The following is a 14682-nucleotide window of genomic DNA, read 5'->3' on the forward strand; positions in this document are numbered from 1 at the left end:
GCTCTGATCTCGCAAAGGACAACCCAGGTGTCTCAGCAGTTAAGTTCCATCCATACCTGATGTTGATTGGAGTCCATTTTAGGTGACATTAAACATGTCAAGTTTCCATGCTTTTGCCAGTCCATGTTGTGTTAACATTTCAACTTAACATTTATTAAAAATCTATTATAGGCCAGATACTGTGCTAGGGACTGTTTAAAGATTAGTTTTAGGTATAAAGCGGGTATAGTGGGAGGTAAGGCTGGAGAGGTTGGGGGTGAGGTGAGATTAAAAGTGGTTTTATATGCAGGGACCCATGGTCAGTTTTATTTATTTATTTATTTTTTATTTTTTGGGGTACGCGGGCCTCTCACTGGTGCGGCCTCTCCCATTGCGGAGCACAGGCTCCGGACGCGCAGGCCCAGCAGCCATGGCTCATGGGCTCAGCTGCTCCGCAGCCCGTGGGATCCTCCCAGACCAGGGCACGAACCCGCATCCCCTGCATCAGCAGGCGGACTCTCAACCACTGTGCCACCAGGGAAGCCCCATGGTCAGCTTTTAATCAAAAAATGGCATAATCTATACAAAGTGGATAGGAGTTAACAAATTTCAAAAATTAGGAATTCCTGATGAGAGTATCCCAAGTATTTTGTGTGTTTTATATTACTCTACTGCTATTGTTTTCAGAACAAACCACTATCTGAAAGTGTTCCCTCCTGCAATTTTTTTTACCAACCTAATAAAGTTCAGCTTAGTTGCTTTATTTATACTTCAGTATAAAACTTAGAGGATGAAGTCCACTTATTTTGCTTCTTGATAAATGAAGGACTATGCCAATGAATTATCAACCATACTATTCAAGACTACCCCTTTTTATTCAGATATAATCAAGCATCAGGAAATTAATGTTTTTAATATTTATAATATTTTTTCTCCTGGATTAATTTATAATCCTTGTATCGTGAACAATATTTTCACAGTGGTATGTCCATTTCAAAATTATGAGGCTTTCAATTTCTTGGTTAATTTTTTTAATAGCTCTGTATTCTGTGTTCAGGAGAAAATATAGTGAAAGGAGATAAAGAATCTATTAAGAATCTCCTAGAAATATTTGATGGGTTACTGGAGTATCTTACAGAACACATCAGTGAAACATCTCACGAGAAAAGTAAGTTTAAGAAAAAAATTTGGTTTGATTTATATTCTGTGTTATGTCTCTTTGTCTTTTATCTTTTTGCCTATTTTTCTCCATAGGAATTAGAATCACTAGTACACTATATCTGATAAATTTAATTATAAATTAAATTTCAGTTCTCATTGTTTCAAGTGGTTGAAACCTCTATCCTAGGCTACCATCATGTCTTTCGTTAACTTGGATATTGCTTATAAGTTACTTTAAAGCTAATCTGTAATAGAAAGCTAAATCTGACTAAAATTGCTTACTATCCTATTATTACGTGAAATTCCTTACTCCAAAATGTTCTATGTCAGAACTGCCATTTTTGTTATAAATTTGGATACTGGGGAGGCATCAGCAGGAAGGGTTGGTACATTTCTGTCTCCAACCTACACTTCAGTTTGTGACAGCGTGAATATTTTTTTTTTTTTTTTTTTTTTTTTTTTTTTTTTTTTTTTATGCGTTACGCGGGCCTCTCACTGTTGTGGCCTCTCCCGCTGCGGAGGACAGGCTCCGGACGCGCAGGCCCAGCGGCCATGGCTCACGGGCCCAGCCGCTCCGCGGCACGTGGGATCCTCCCAGACCGGGGCACGAACCCGCGTCCCCTGCATCGGCAGGCGGACTCTCAACCACTGCGCCACCAGGGAAGCCCAGCGTGAATATTTTTTATTTCACTCGTCAAGTGACTCAGTTCTCCAAATCGTAACCGTTTATTGTATGAAATTTTGATATTATGTTTTTTAATGATAAAGATCATTATTGCTGTATTATTTTCCAAAGGTGTCATGGTTATTTAAACTGGAATAAGTGCTATTCATAATCTTTGGCTCCATAAATCCCATTTCTAGGGATTTGTCCTAAGAAAATAATACCAAAGAAAGGTGCTTGAAGGTCTTCATGCAATGTTATTTGTCATTGGGGGAAAAAAACAAAACAAAGAACTTTATGTCTTAACAGTTTGAGATTGGTCAGTAAATAATACTGTATGTATTAATACACAGTGAATAATATATGACCCATATTAGAATGGGTTTACTATTGTAAAGTTATCCAAAACAAGTTTTTAGCAGTAATAGCAATTAGTATAAATTCTAATACAAATGAAGACAAAAAATTGGGGCAGGCTCATCATTCCTAATTTTCACATTGTTGATGGTGAGACCTATGCTGTGAATATAACATCTGAAATTAATCTTAAATTCTTTAGTTAGAGATAGTTTTCTACCTTTTATCCTTGTTGCTGAAAAAGACTTAAAAGCATATAGAGATAAGGCCTAGAAGGAAAGAAAGATTGAAAGGCACACCACACTGTACATTTCTTTTTTTTATTTCAAAAAACTTGAGTTTTGAGTGTTTAATATATGTTAAATATCAGCCTAGGTAGTCTGGGAAGATTCAGAGCTGCATGCCATGTTTATTGCTCTCAAAGAAAACTATACTCAAGTCAGAGAGACTGCCATAAATACATACAGTAAAAACATCGTAGGAGAATTGGGAGGGAGTGAATGACATGGAAAAACTCACCTAATTCAAGGCTACCAGTAGCTATTTCGATGCTCTGTGGCTTTTTAGTCATTTTAGCAGCAAGAATAAGGGGAAGAAAACTACCTAAAAGAGTAATTAATTTGAAATGTTCTAACGACAGCAGTCTTTATGATGTAGTACTTGATCGCGTGTAGGGGAGGGATGATAGGCAGTGGGAATGGAGAGGAGGACAGAAATGAGGCTGGTAATAATGAAATGCTGAGCGGGGGATCTTCCCAGGGGAGATCAGTAGGATATGATAAGCTTAGTGCTGCTAGAAGGGAGTTTGCTCAGATGGGGCCTCCCTATGTGATAGTACTGTAGTTGGAGAATGTTTTCTGAAGTCTGATTCTCACCTTTGCAGGTCCAAGTTTATATAGCAGTATTACCTAGAGCTGATCAGAATCTTCAACGTGCCAATTAATAATGGGAAATAAATCTGTATTATCACTAGTCAGGTCAGGTACAGAGCAGTTTCTTCTGAGCTAGCATTATCATTTACCGCTGAAGATCAAGGGATTTGAAGGCAGACTATGGGCTTAATGCTGCCACTCACTGTATGACTCACTAAGTTTCATCCCTCACTGTAGGACTGAAGCCGTCTAAGCCTGTTTTCTCTTCTGAAATTTTTTCATGATTGTAGTGAAGGTTAATAGATATGCATAAGTAAGTTAGCATTGAGCCTAGCCCAGAGTAAATATACAATGAATATTGACTAATGTTGTTAAAATGTTGCTTGGTGAATATAGAAACAGAAAAAAGTGAAGGTGGTTGTTGAAATAGGAAATCTTTAGAAGTGGGATGGGAATATCCAGACGGGTATATCTGAAGTAGGAGGTTTCACCCACGTACCTCCTGAAATCACTTCCCTAGTGAGTTACTGCCACTGTGAAAGTGTATTTCTTAAGTATGTTGGGGTAGAAAATAGGTTGAGAGTCTTTTTTTTTTTTTTTTTGGGTGTGCTGTGTGGCATGAGGGATCCTAGCTCCCCGACCAGGGATTGAACCCGTGCCCCTACAGTGGAAGCACAGAGTCTTAACCACCAGACCGCCAGGGAAGTCCCAAGGTTGATAGTCTTAAGGAAAATTTCATCCACACCTTGATGTGGTCTCACTCTTATCTTAGGCTAGGGCATGATTGTCTTGGAGCTTGAGGTAGGCTGACATAGTCATGTTTTTCTGAAGCCACATCCTAGTCACCTTGCCTCAGATATCTCACAGATATCTCTAACTCACAGATAGAGAGGTGTAAAGAATACTAAATGAACCTACCACCTGGCTTAAAAAATAGAACATTGCTAATACAACTGTAGACCCTGCTTTTAAAGCAACACTTGCGTGCTCATTGCAAGTAATGATTTGGTTCTCACTTCACTTTCACAAGAGCCCAGTGTACCAGGAAGGGGTTGAGGGTATTTTACTGTCCTTACCTCTACCCAGTTGTATTAACTTGGGTTTTTGGTATTGCTTTTATCTGTTCTAAACAGGTGAAACTGGACAGCGTTCTAAAGAATCCCATCGAGGAGACCCTTTGGAAGAGCGAGAAAGTACTAAAGAATCCAGATCATCATGGAAAAGAGTTTCTTTTGAGAGGTAGCACTCAATGTGTGTGAATTTAAGCAAAACAAGTTATGCTTTTCCTTCTACTAAGAATTAAAATTGTACACAATATACCAGAATGGCAGCAAAAAAACAAAGCTGATGTGAAAATTTACTAACTTCTCATGTTTTAAACCTCCCTGAGGGAGTTTTAAGAACCTCGAGCTATATATAATACTTAATTCTCAGCATTAGCCACCTACTTAATTTAAAACATTTCCCTTAATCATCAAAGTAATTCATGTTCCTTGCTGAAAACTTGGAAAGTACAGAGGAATAAAAAAGAAGCAAAAAAAGAAAAAAGATGAACTGTATCATTCAGAACTAAGTAACTGCTTGTTAACATTTTGTTGTAATTTAGCCTTCTTTACTGTTTTTTCTTTTGGGGATTTAGTCGTATTGTCTGTATAATTGTTTCCTGCATTTTATAGTTTAACACATCAAGTCTTTTCCTAACTTGATAAACTCTTTACAATCAATTTTAATCACTGTATAACATATCATGCATATGGGTGCATCATAATTTACTAAACCACGCCTCTGAAGTGGAGGTAGTTATTCCTTTTTTCAAATTATTATTTTTTAATGTGATACATACTTCTGTTTATTCTTTCTCTACTCTGCTTCCACTCATATATTTAAGCTACATTCCGAGTGGAAGACTATGAATGATATAAGGCTATTAAAAGTTGCCAAATTACTTTCCCAAAAGGCTGTGACTATTTAAATACCCACCAGCAGTATAAAAGTACTGGGTTACTGCACCCTCATCAACCAGTATCATCGACCAATACCAGAGTTATAAAATTGCTGTTTTCATAGGCAAAATGTAATGTTGTTGCAGGTTTGATTGTACTTCTGCTAAGTAGAGGTTGAACATGCTGCTATGATTTTCCTTTTAAGTATCCAATTATCAGTTTTTTTATGGAGTTTGTCATGGTTTGAAAAGCACAGGCAAAGCCTTCTTGTTTAAATATAGTATGTTGTAGAAAATGTGTCTTAAAGGAGACCATCAGGAAATAAATTTTTTGACTTTATTTTTCATTATTAGATTAAAAATAACAAAAGTGCAACAATTAAAGGATGTTTAATACAAAATTAATATCCTACCTAGATTCCCTTCACTTCCACACCTCTAAAGTAACCAGTATTTATTGTTCTCTATGTATATTCGCCTATACATTTAATCCTTGACACTTTATACACAGCTTTTCCCACCATACGTGTATCAGTTAAAACAGTTAAGCAGCAGAAGGAAAAGTCTCCTGTTTTCTGCACATAACAATGACGAATCTGAACATCCATAGGCAGGCTACTTGAAGCAGCTCTTGGGGTCCTCACAGAAAGGGCCCTTTGTGGTCAGGCCAGGCCATCAGTAAGTGAGGAAACTCTTTCAGGTGCTCCTCATCATCTGAGGCATTGGGCCCCTCTTGGGGTGGAAATGAAGCAGAAGCCACTGGTGAAATAATTAGACTTGGAGACACAGCACACACCTTTTCTCTAAGAAGTAATGGTGAGTAAACTTCACATATCAGTTATTGTTATTCAACATAAAACTGTGAAAATGTAAATAGTTATACTTAGAAGTGTTTAAAAGTTGAGAAGAATAGAGAGAGCCCTAACTGGACATCAAAATTGAAATTCCAGAATACTGCCATTACCTACTGTATATGAACAGTTGTCCAGAATGAGTCAAGTGGGAGGCCTAGGCGCATGGGCAAATAGGTGGATGCAAGTTTGTCATGTAATATGTGGGACTTGATACCCTAGGAAGAAAATTCTGGATGCAGCTTAACAGTTTGGTCACACTCAGAATACCCCCTAAGTATAGTTTCCTGAGCTGGGTGACTCACTTTTTTCATGGTGTCAACCAAGTGTGTACATCCAGTGGCAGTTTTTCTCCCAGGCTTCAGGCCATATTTCCAACAGTCCCTGCTTATACACAGTAAACCTGAATATCTCTCAGGCCTGTTTTGAGACTCTTACCTTGCCCTCCTCCAGCCATCCCACTTCCTGTTCTGCCCATCTTGGTTGTCTTGCTTTTCTCTTGGCATCATATAGTTTCTTTTTTCTTTTCTTTTTTTGGCTGTGCCACGCAGCTTGCAGGATCTCAGTTTCCCGACCAGGGATTGAACCTGGGCCACGGCAGTGAAAGCCCAGAATCCTAACCACTAGGCCACCAGGGAACTTCCAACATCATATAGTTTCTTTTGTTGGAATGCTCTTCCTTTCTCTTTCTGGCAAACTCACTCTATACAAAGCCCAACCTCTGAGGCTCTGTATTCCTACATTGTGGTCTTCTCACCTTGATTATTATGTAAACTGTGAGTTCCAGGGACAGTAGCGACCTCATATTCATTCAGCAAATACTTATTTAATGCCTTCCCTTTGCCAGGCAGTGGTGATACAGTAGTAAACAGAAGAGACACAGACACAAATCCCTTCCCTTATAGAACATATATTCTACTTGTGGAGGCAGTCAATAAATAAGACAAATAAGTGAAATGTCTAATAAAATTATTCATATTCGTCTTAGTATTCCAAAAATTAGCAAAACATTAGGCCCACAATAAGTATTTTTTTTTTAATGGAAGAACAGGAATGCTAGAGTAGAATTAAGTACATTAAATTATGGGAATAAGTGGCCTGTATTCTCTTCCAGACTCTGCTACTGGCTGTGTGACTTTGGACAAGCCCCTTATCTTTTCTGAGCCTCTGTTTCTTCAAGTGTGAAATTAGAGAATTAAACTAAACCATCTTTGAAATCCCTTTCAGCATTAACACTCTAATTCCAAGGAATAGACACACCATTCCAAGGAATTGTGTTCGAAAAACCTATGTCTGGGAGGTCAGACAGTAAGCCAAAGACATTTACTCGCCACTGGGATGGGCAAAGTAGCAGAATGACCAGTCAAGTGTAGGTAATGCAAGAATGTTTCTTCAAGGTAGAGAGTCAGATGAAAGGGATGGTGATTTTAGAAATGGTGTTCTGTGATAGCAAGTGCCATGTAGAAAGGTTATATCTATTAAAAGTGAATTATTATTTTCAGATTTTAACTTCAGATTATAATGCAATTAAAAGGAAAAAAAGAAATGGTTGAGAGGGCTTCCCTGGTGGCGCAGTGGTTGAGAGTCTGCCTGCCGACACAGGGGACACGGGTTCGTGTCCCGGTCCGGGAAGATCCCACATGCCGCGGAGCGGCTGGGCTCATGAGCCATGGGTGCTGAGCCTGTGCGTCCGGAGTCTGTGCTCCGCAACAGGAGAGGTCACAACAGTGAGAGGCCCATGTACCGCAAAAAAAAAAGGAATGGTTGAGAGAAAAGCCAGGCTAAGGTGTTTGGGTTTGATGTCATATGGTAGCTTCCTTTTATATTTGGATTTAATTCATCAGATAAATGTCATCATATACATTCTTAGACATCTAATTTAGGCTTTAATTCCAGGACTATAAATCTTTTTTATTGCAATATAATTGACATATAACATTATATTACTTATACAGATGTACAATATGATTCTTCAGTAGTATGTATTGCAAAATGATTACCACAGTATGTCTAGTTAATATTCGTTACCAAAAAAATTACAAACTTTTTTCTTGTGATGAGAACTTTTAAGATCTACTCTATTAGCAACTTTCAAATATACAACACAGTATTTTGTTCTTAAACCTTTTTTAAAATTGAGATATAGTTGATGTACAATATTATATGTTACAGGTGTACAGCATAGTGATTCACAACTTGTAAATTTTTATATTCCATTTATAGTTATTATAAAGTATTGGCTATATTCCCTGTGTTGTACAATATATCTTTGTATCTTATTTTATACATAATAGTTTGTACCTCTTAACCCCTTCCCTGTCTTGCCCCCTCCCCACTGGTAACCACTAGTTTGTTCTCTACATCTGTGTGTTTGTTTCCTTTTTGTTATATTCACTAGTTTGTTTTATTTTTTAGCTTCCACATATAAGTGATATCATATAGTATTTGTTTTTCTGTCTGACTTACATCATTTAGCATAATACCCTCCAGGTCCATCCATGTTGTTGCAAATGGCAAAATTTTCATTCCATTTTTATGGGTGAGTAGTAGTCCATTGTATATATATATATATATATATACACCACATTTTCTCTATCCATCCTTTTTTTTTTGTTGTTCCATCCATTTGTTGATGGACACAGGTTGCTTCTGTTTCTTGGCAATTATAAATAATGCTGCTATGAATGTTGGGGGTGCATGTATCTTTTCAAATTAGTGTTCCCATTTATTTTGGTTATATAACCAGAAGTGGAGTTGCTGGGTCATATGGTAGTTCTGTTTTTAGCTTTTTGAAAAACTGTTACACTGTTCTCCATAGTGGCAGCACCAATTTGCATTCCCACCCGTAGTGTACAAGGGTTCCCTTTTTTCCACATCCTCACCAGCATTTGTTATCTGTGGTCTTTTTTTTTGGGGGGGGGGGGGCTCAACATACACTTTTTTTAATGTATTTTTTTATTAAATTTTATTGGAGTATAGTTGGTTTACAATGTTGTGTTAATTTCTTCTGTATGGCAAAGTGAATCAGTTATATGTATACATATATTTTCTCTTCTTTAGATTTCCTTCCCATTTAGGTCACCACAGAGCATTGAGTAGAGTTCCCTGCGCTATACAGTAGGTTCTCATTAGTTATCTATTTTATACATAGTAGTGTATATATGTCGATCATAATCTCCCAATTCATCCCACCCGCCCCTTCCCCCCTTGATATCCATAAGTTTGTTCACTATATCTATGTCTCTATTTCTGCTTTGCAAATAAGTTCATCTGTACCATTTTTCTAGATTCCACATGTAAGTGATATTATACAATATATTTCTCTTTCTGACTTACTTCACTCTGTATGACACTCTCTAGGTCTATCCACGTCTCTGCAAATGGCATTATTTCATTCTTTTTTTATGGCTGAGTCGTACTGCATTGTATATATGTACCACATCTTCTTTATCCATCCCTCTCTTGATAGACATTTAGGTTGCTTCCATGTCCTGGCTATTGTAAATAGTGCTGCAGTGAACATTGGAGTGCATGTATCTTTTTGAATTACGGTTTTCTCTGGTATCTGTGGTCTTTTTGATGATAGACATTCTGAGTGTGAGGTGTGAGGTGATATCTCATTGTGGTTTTAATTTGCATTTCTCTGATGATTAGCGATATCGAGCATCTCTTCATGTGCCTGTTAGCCATCTGTATGTCTTTTTGGGAAAAATGTCTATTCGGGTCTTCTGTTTTTTTTTTTTTTTGCGGTACGCGGGCCTCTCACTGTTGTGGCCTCTCCCGCTGCGGAGCACAGGCTCCGGACACGCAGGCTCACGGACCCAGCCGCTCCGTGGCATGTGGGATCTTCCCAGACCGGGGCACGAACCCGTGTCCCCTGCATTGGCAGGCGGACTCTCAACCACTGCACCACCAGGGAAGCCCTTCTGCCCATTTTTTAATTGGGCTTGTTTATTTTGATATTGAGTTGTATGAGCCTTTTATATATTTTGGATATTAATCCCTTTGTCAGTCATCTCATTAGCAAATATTTTCTAATTTTAAAGGTTGTCTTTTTTTGTTTGTTTTTCTGGCCACGCTGCGTGGCATGTGGAATTTTAGTTCCCTGTCCAGGGATCGAACCTGCACCCCCTGCATTGGAAGCACAGAGTCTCAACCTCTGGACCATCCCTAAAGGTTGTCTTTTTGTTGATGGTTTTCTTTGCTGTGCAAAATCTTATAAGTCTAACTAGGTCCCATTTGTTTATTTTTGCTTTTATTTCCTTTGCTTTAGGAGACAGAGCCAAAAAGATACTGCTACAATTTATGTCAAAGAGTGTTCTGCGTATGTTTTCTTCTAGGAGTTTTATGGTTTTTGGTCTTACATTTAGACCTATAATCCATTTTGAGTTTACTTTTGTATATGGTGTGAGAAAATGTTGTAATTTCATTCTTTTACATGTAGCTGTCTAGTTTTCCTAGCACCACTTATTGAAGGACTGTCTTTTTCTCTGTTGTATATTGTTGCCTCCTTGTCATAGATTAATTGACCGTCAGTGTGTGGGTTTATTTCTAGGCTCTCTATTCTGTTCCACTGATTTATGTATCTGGCTTTGTGCCAGTTCCATACTGTTTTGATTACTGTAGCTTTGTAGTATAGTCTGAAGTCAGGGAGTGTGAACCCTACAGCTCCTTTCTTGCTCAAGATTGTTTTGGCTATTCAGGGTCTTTTGTGTTTCCGTACGAATTTTAACATTATTTGTTCTAGTTCTGTGAAAAATGTCATTGGTAATTTGGTAGGGATTGCATTGAATATGTGAATTGCCTTGACTAGTATAGTCAATTTAACAATATTCTTCCAATTCTTGAACGTGGTATATCTTTACATCTGTGTGTCATCTTCAGTTTCTTTCATCAGTGTCTTATAGTTTTTTGGGTACAGGTCTTTTACCTCCTTAGGTAGGTTTATTCCTGGGTGTTTTATTCTTTTTGGTGCAGTGACAAATGGGGTTGTTTCCTTAATTTCTTTTTCTGATAGTTTGTTGTTAGTGTATAAAATTGTGACAGATTTCTTCATATTAATTTTGTGTCCTGCAACTTTACTGAATTCACTGGTGAGCTCTGGTAGTTTTCTGGTGGCTTCTTTAGGATTTTCTATATATAGTATCATGTCATCTGCAAACTGATAGTTTTACTTCTTCCTTTCCAATTTAGATTCCTTTTATTTTTTTCTCTTGTCTGATTGCTGTGGCTAGGACTTTCAATTCTATGTTGCATAAATGTGGTGAGAGAGGGCATCCTTGTCTTGTTCCTGATCTTAGAGGAAATGCTTTTGGCTTTTCACCATTGAGTATGATGTTAACTGTGGGTTTCTTACATATGGCCTTTATTACATTGAGGTATGTTCCCTCTATGCCCACTTTCTGGAGAGTTTTTATCATAAATGGGTGTTGAATTTTGTCAAAAGCTTTTTCTGCATCTATTAAGATGATCCTTTGATTTTTATTCTTTCAGTTTGTTAATGTGGTGTATCACATTAACAAATTTGCAGATTCTGAAAATCTTTGCATCCCTGGGATAAATCCCACTTGATCATGGTGTAGGATCCTTTCAATGTGTTGTTGGATTCGATTTGCTAATATTTCATTGAGAATTTCTGCATCTATGTTCACCAGTGATTTGTGGGCCTGTAATTTTCTGTTTTTGGTATCAATGTGATGCTGGCCTCATTGAGTGAGTTTGGAAGTGTTCCTTCCTCTGCAATTTTTTGGAATAGTTTGAGAAGATTAGGTGTTAACTCTTCTCTACGTGTTTGGTAGAATTCAGCTGTGAAGCCATCTGGTCCTGGACTTTTTGTTTGTTGAGAGTTTTTAAATTAGTGATTCAGTTTCGTTACTGATAATTGGTGTGATCGTATTTTCTATTTCTTCCTGGTTCAGTCTTGGGAGATTGTACATTTCTAAGAATTTGTCCTTTTCTTCTAGGTTGTCCATTTTATTGGCATCTAGTTGTTTGTAGTAGTCTCTTATGATCTTTTGTATTTCTTTGGTGCTGGTTGTAACTTTTCTTTTTTCCCTTCTGATTTTATTGATTTGGACCTTCTCTCTTTTTTTCTTGATGAGTCTGGCTAAAGGTTTATCAATTTTGTTTGTTTTTTCAAAGAACCAATTCTTAGTTTCATTGATCTTTTCTACTGTTTTTTTTTTAGTCTCTATTTTATGTTTCTGCTTTGACTTTTCTTTCCTTCTACTAACTTTGGGTTTTGTCTGTGCTTTTTTTAGTTCTTTTAGGTATAAGGTTAGGTTGTTTATTTGAGGTTTTTTTGTTTCCTGAGGTAAGCTTGTATCACTAACTTCCCTCTTAGAACTGCATTTGCTGCATCCCGTAGATTTTGGATTATTATGTTTTTGTTTTCATTTGTCTCCAGGTATTTTTTTAATTCCTCTTTGATTTCTTCAGTGATACATTGATTGTTTAACAGCATATCGCTTAACCTCTATGTGTTTGTGTTTTTTGCAGTTTTTCTTGTAGTTGATTACTAGCTTCCTAGTGTTGTGGTCAGAAAAGATTCTTGATGTGATTTCAGTTTTCTTAAATTTACTGAGGTTTATTTTGTGGCCTAGCATGTGATCTATCCTGGAGAATGTTCCATGTGCACTTGAAAAGAATGTGCATGCTGCTTCTTTTGGATCGAATGTTCTGTACATCTATTAAGCCCATCTGGTCTAATGTGTCATTTAAGGCTAGTGTTTCCCTATTGATTTTCCATCTGGATGATCTGCCCATTGATGTAAGTGGGGTGTTAAAGTCCCTTATTATTACTGTGTTACTGTCAGTTTCTTCCTTTATGTCTGTTAATGTTTGCTTTATGTATTGAGGTGCTTGTGTATTGGGTGCATATCTGTTTACAGTTATTATGTCTTCTTCTTGGATTGATCCCTTGATCATAATTTAATGTTCTCCTTTGTCTTTTGTAATAGTCTTTAATGTCTATTTTGTCTAATATGAGTATTGCTACCCCAGTTTTCTTTTGTTTTCCATTTGCAGTGTCTCTCTCTCTCTCTCTATTTCCATATATATATGTGATTGTCTTAAGTTGCTGATCTCTCACCTTTTTTTTTTTTTTTTTTTTTGCGGTACGCAGGCTTCTCACTGTTGTGGCCTGTCCCGTTGTGGAGCATAGGCTCTGGATGCGCAGGCTCAGCAGCCATGGCTTACGGGCCCAGCCACTCCACGGCACGTGGGGTCTTCCCGGACCGTGGCACGAACCCGCGTCCCCTGCATCGGCAGGCGGACTCTCAACCACTGCGCCACCAGGGAAGCCCTGATTTCTCACTTTTAAATGCATTTTAACAACCCTGCACCTGTACTTTCCTTCCTTTATGATTACTGTTTTTGATATTATATCTTACACCTGATTGTTTTGTGTATCCTTAACTGCTTATCATGGATATAAATGATTTTACTCCTTTTCTCTTTTAACCTTACTAACTTTGTGTGTGGATAATTTCCTACTTTTACTGTATGGTTGCCTTTAGCAATGAACTTTTTCATTTTGTAATTTTCACCTTTCTAGTTATGGCCTTTTCTTTTTCACTTAGAGAAGTTTCTTTGACATTTGTTGTAAAGCTAGTTTGGTGATGCTGAACTCTTCTAGCTTTTGCTTGTCTGTAAACTTTTTGATCTCTCCATCAAATCTGAACGAGAGCCTTGCTGGGTAGAGTATTCTTGGTTGAAGGTTTTTCCCTTTCATCACTTTAACTATAGCCTGCCACTCCCTTCTGGCCTGCAGAGTTTCTGCTTAAAAGTCAGCTGATAGCCTTGTAGGAGTTCTCTTGTATGTTATTTGTTGCTTTTCCCTTGTTGCTTTTAAAGGTATTTTTTAAATTTTATTTATTTTTGGCTGCATTGGGTCTTTGTTGCTGCACATGGGCTTTCTCTAGTTGCGGTGAGCAGGGTCTACTCTTCGTTGCAGTGCAGTGGCTTTTCTTGTTGCAGAGCATGGGTTCTAGGCACCCAGGCTTCAGGAGTTGTGGCTCGCGGGCTCTGGAGCGCAGGCTCAGTAGTCGTGGCATACAGGCTTAGTTGCTCTGCAGCATGTGGGATCTTCCCGGACCATAGCTCAAACCCGTGTCCCCTGCATTGGCAGGTGGTTTCTTAACCACTGTGCCACCAGGGAAGCCCCCCTTGTTGCTTTTAATATTCTCTCTTTACCTTTAATTTTTGCCCTTAGAACTAGAGTGTGTCTTGTAGTATGGGACTTCTCTGTGCTTCCTGGACTTGGCTGTCTGTTTCCCTTCCCAGGTTAGGGAAGTTTTCAGCTATTATGTCTTCAAATGTTATCAGCTCCTTTCTCTCTCTCTTATCCTTCTGGAACGCTTATAAATGCAAGTATTAGTGCATCTGATATTGTCCTAGAGATCTCTTAAGTGTTCTCATTTCTTTTGATTTCTCTTTAATTCGTTCAGCATCAGTGAGTTCCACTACCCTGTCTTCTAGCTCACTGATCCATTCCTCTGTATCATTTAATCTACTTTTAATTCCTTCTAGTGTATTTTTCATTTGTTATTGTATTCTTTATTTCTAACTTCTTGTTCTTTATATTTTCTAACTCTTCATTAAAAACTTCTAATTTCTCATTCTGTGCATCCATTCTTCTCCCGAGTTCTTTGATCATCTTTATGATCACTACCCTGAACTCCTTCTCCAGTAGACTGCCTATCTCCACTTCACTTAGTTCTTCTTCTGGGGTTTTATCTTGTACTTTTATCTGGAACGTGTTACTCTGTTACCTCATTTTGCCTAAGTTGCTATTTTTATTTTTATGTATCTGGTATGTTGATTATATTTCCCAACTTTGGAGAAGTGGCCTTTTGT

General features: G+C 37.8%; 1 protein-coding gene across 6 annotated transcripts in view; it reads left to right on the forward strand.

Moving 5' to 3' along the window:
* Window positions 1–14682, forward strand: part of CEP95 (centrosomal protein 95) — a 59460-nt gene that overhangs the window by 5188 nt on the left and 39590 nt on the right. For 4 of the 6 annotated variants that reach the window (XM_032616017.1, XM_032616015.1, XM_032616014.1 and 1 more), the window contains exons 4-6: window positions 1037–1147; window positions 4167–4272; window positions 5676–5791. In XM_032616017.1, coding sequence (XP_032471908.1) covers window positions 1037–1147; window positions 4167–4272; window positions 5676–5791 — 333 coding nt within the window. Of the gene's footprint in view, window positions 1–1017; window positions 1148–4166; window positions 4273–5675; window positions 5792–14682 lie in introns of all 6 variants that reach the window. The other 2 variants (XM_032616019.1, XM_032616018.1) reach the window with 2 other exon arrangements.

Source organism: Phocoena sinus, chromosome 20 (genome assembly GCF_008692025.1).
Source record: "Phocoena sinus isolate mPhoSin1 chromosome 20, mPhoSin1.pri, whole genome shotgun sequence".
Taxonomy (NCBI): domain Eukaryota; kingdom Metazoa; phylum Chordata; class Mammalia; order Artiodactyla; family Phocoenidae; genus Phocoena; species Phocoena sinus.